Below are 3201 nucleotides of genomic sequence, written 5' to 3' on the forward strand. Positions count from 1 at the left end.
GCGGCGGCTGTGGCTCAGTGTAGAGCGGTTGCCTGCCATCGGAAGGTTGGTGGTTCGATCCCCGCCCCTGCAGTCATTGTCGAAGTGTCCTTGGGCAAGACAATGAACCCCGAGTTGCCCCCAGTGCTGCGCATCGGAGTGTAAGTGTGTATGAATGTTTATCTGATGAGCAGGTGGCACCTTGTACGGCAGCCCCGGCCACAGTGTATGAATGTGTGTGAATGGTGAATGTTTCCTGTAGATGTAAAAGCGCTTTGAGCAGTTGTTAAGACTGGAAAAGATATAGAAATACACACATTTACATTTACATTTACAGGTCAGAGACATAGACAGATATGTCAGAGAGACAGACATGTCAGAAAGACAGACAGGTCAGAGAGACAAACAGACAGACAGGTCAGACAGACAGGTCAGAGAGACAGACATGTCAGAAAGACAGACAGGTCAGAGAGACAGACAGGTCAGACAGACAGACAGACAGACAGGTCAGAGAGTAAGACAGGTCAGAGAGACAGACAGGTCAGAGAGACAGCTCAGATAGACAGACAGGTCAGAGAGACAGACAGGCATGCAGGCATATGAGTAATGAGCAGATGAAAGAACTTTTATAATGAAGTCCATACTGTGGGGGGGGGTGCGGGTTCTTGGCTAGAATTCCTCTGCTGGTTGGTCAGAGGCTCCGCCTCCTCTGGACTCTTCGACCAATCAGCTGCTTTAAAGAAAAATAACCAAATTCAGAATTCAATAAGATTTCCTCCATTTTGACCAACCATGATGTCTGAAGAGTTAAAACTGGAGGAGAGAGAGACATTAGTTTAAACTGGAGGAGAGAGAGACATTAGTTTAAACTGGAGGAGAGACATTAGTTTGTCCCCCCCCCCCCAATCTGTCCTCCACTCTGTCCTCCACTCTAGCTTTGAACATTCCACCACACACACACACATTGGAAAATCTGAGGCGGTCTGAAAATGGGACGAAACGTAAACTGGGATTCTGGAGAAACCGTGCTTGATATCTGAACGCCCATTCAGCCCAATAAACACCAAAGTCTTGTCTTCGGTTTAAACTTTTAATCATGTTTCTACGTTAAAGTATGGAGATACAGCACGGTCCCAAAGAGGGGGGGGGGGTGCGATGTTGAGAGATTTCCCAAACATTTCTCATTAAAGTCAATGAGAAGTTCTTCCCCGTTTTTTGCCGATTTCGGTAAAACCGCTCGACAAATCTCTTAGAAAAGTCATAGCCCACCATTCCCAATCAGTACACATGTTTCCATGTATTGTATGTGCGCGTGTTGGCAACGCTCCGGGACTAGTTCCAGGACAAAAATCATAATATATAATAACAAGTTTGGGCAATAATAGTCAGCACATTGGCACGCTGAATAGAGCGGGGAACCCATGAGAGTCTTTAGATCATCAGAGACTGACCGTGTGGCGGCGGGGGGGCGGTGAAGGTCACCTCCGTCAGGGCGTCATGGGGCGGTGGGGGGGGCGTGAAGGTCACCTCCGTCAGGGCGTCGCGGGGCGGTGGGGGGGCGGTGAAGGTCATCTCCGTCAGGGCGTCGCGGGGCGGTGAGGGGACGATGAAGGTCACCTCCGTCAGGGCGTTGGCGAACATTAGGACGTACCTCTCGCCGTCAAACACGCCACCGCCGCTGTCCCCCAGAACAGCAAGGAATTCTGGGAAACACAAAACAACCGATCAGCTTCTCCGCTCACTCCCACAGCCATGGAGATACAGTCTGATCCAGAACCAGGACCAGAACCAGGACACTATTTAGACTAAATGAAACCTGGAGGGTACCCTGTATGGTACCCTGGGGGGTGCCCTGGGGGTGCTGGGGAGTACCCTTGGGGTACCCTGGAGGGTGCCTTGGTGGGTGCACTGGTGGGTGCCCTGGGGGGTTCTGGGGAGTACCCTGGGGGGTGCCCAGGGGGTTGCCCAGGGGGATACCCAGGCCCCTAAAGCCCCCAAAGTGTTCCCTAGAGCGGGCACCCGGATAGCTCAGTGGTTTGAGCGGGTGCCCATGTACAGAGGCTTGCTCCTCGACGCAGCGGACCCGGGTTCGAATTCGGCCTGTGGCCCCTTTGCTGCATGTCACTCCCCCCCTCTCTCTCTCCCCCTTTCACACATGTCTGTCTCTATCTAATAAAGGAAAAAAATAATAATAATAATAACTTAAAAAAAAAAAAGTGTTCCCTAGAGCGTTAAATACCTCCAGGGATAAGACAACTAATGGGACTCAGACTAAAGGAGACTTCCTGTGTTGAAGACACATGAGCGAGCGTCAGGTGACCCTGGCAGTGAGACAGTGAGTGATCTCTAACCCCGGTAAGGGACCAATCACACCTAAGCTGTTGGTGCTGACTCCGCCTCCCTGTCGCCGCCCCACCTCCACCGGCCAACCGAGAGACGACAGGAAGTCCAGGAAGTGAGACGGGATGCTGCTGCTGGACTCCACGTTCTTCAGGATCTACAGAGAGACAGACAGGTTAGGCAAAGACCGACAGGTTAGAGAGAGAGGTCAGGGACAGACGTGTTAGAGACAGACAGACAAGTTAGAGACAGACAGGTTAGAGAGAGAGGTTAGAACCAGACAGACACACATGTTAGAGACAGACAGGTTAGGGACAGACAGACAGGTTAGAGACAGACAGGTTAGGGACAGACATGTTAGAGACAGACAGACAGGTAAGAGAGAGACAGCTTAGGGACAGACAGACCTCAGCAGCTGTCCTCTGTCCTGCTCTAACGTAAAAGACGGAGGCGGAGTTACAGTCTCTGGACGGAAGCTTGTCCAATCGCTTTAGATCGTCAGAGAAACCCGGAAGATACGAGTCCAGGGACAGCAGCTGAGGGAGGACACCGCTGGGACTCTACAGAGGACAGACAGACAGACAGGTGAGAGACAAACAGATGAGGCAGGGCACTGCCAGAACTCTACTGAGGACAGACAGACATGCAAGAGAGAGACAGCTGAGGCGGGACACTGCTGGGACTCTACAGAGACAGGTGAGAGACAGACAGCTGAGGCGGGACACTGCCGGGACTCTACAGAGGAAAGACAGACAGGTGAGAGACAGACAGCTGAGGTGGGACACCGCCGGTACTCTACCGAGGACAGACAGACAGGTGAGAGACAGACAGTTGAGGCGGGACACCGCCGGCACTCTAACGAGGACAGACAGACAGGCGAGA

General features: G+C 52.2%; 1 protein-coding gene across 1 annotated transcript; it reads right to left on the reverse strand.

Moving 5' to 3' along the window:
- Positions 1 to 1430: 1430 nt before the first annotated feature.
- Positions 1431 to 2879, reverse strand: LOC116679400 (ral GTPase-activating protein subunit beta; the record flags this gene model as incomplete). The annotated part of the gene is made up of 3 exons (XM_032509047.1): positions 1431 to 1682; positions 2353 to 2476; positions 2727 to 2879. Coding segments are annotated over 3 exons (529 nt in total), but the record flags the coding sequence as incomplete, so codon positions are not given.
- Between the last annotated feature and the right edge of the window lie 322 nt (positions 2880 to 3201).

The sequence above is a fragment of the Etheostoma spectabile genome, unplaced genomic scaffold (assembly GCF_008692095.1).
Source record: "Etheostoma spectabile isolate EspeVRDwgs_2016 unplaced genomic scaffold, UIUC_Espe_1.0 scaffold00011719, whole genome shotgun sequence".
Taxonomy (NCBI): Eukaryota; Metazoa; Chordata; class Actinopteri; order Perciformes; family Percidae; genus Etheostoma; species Etheostoma spectabile.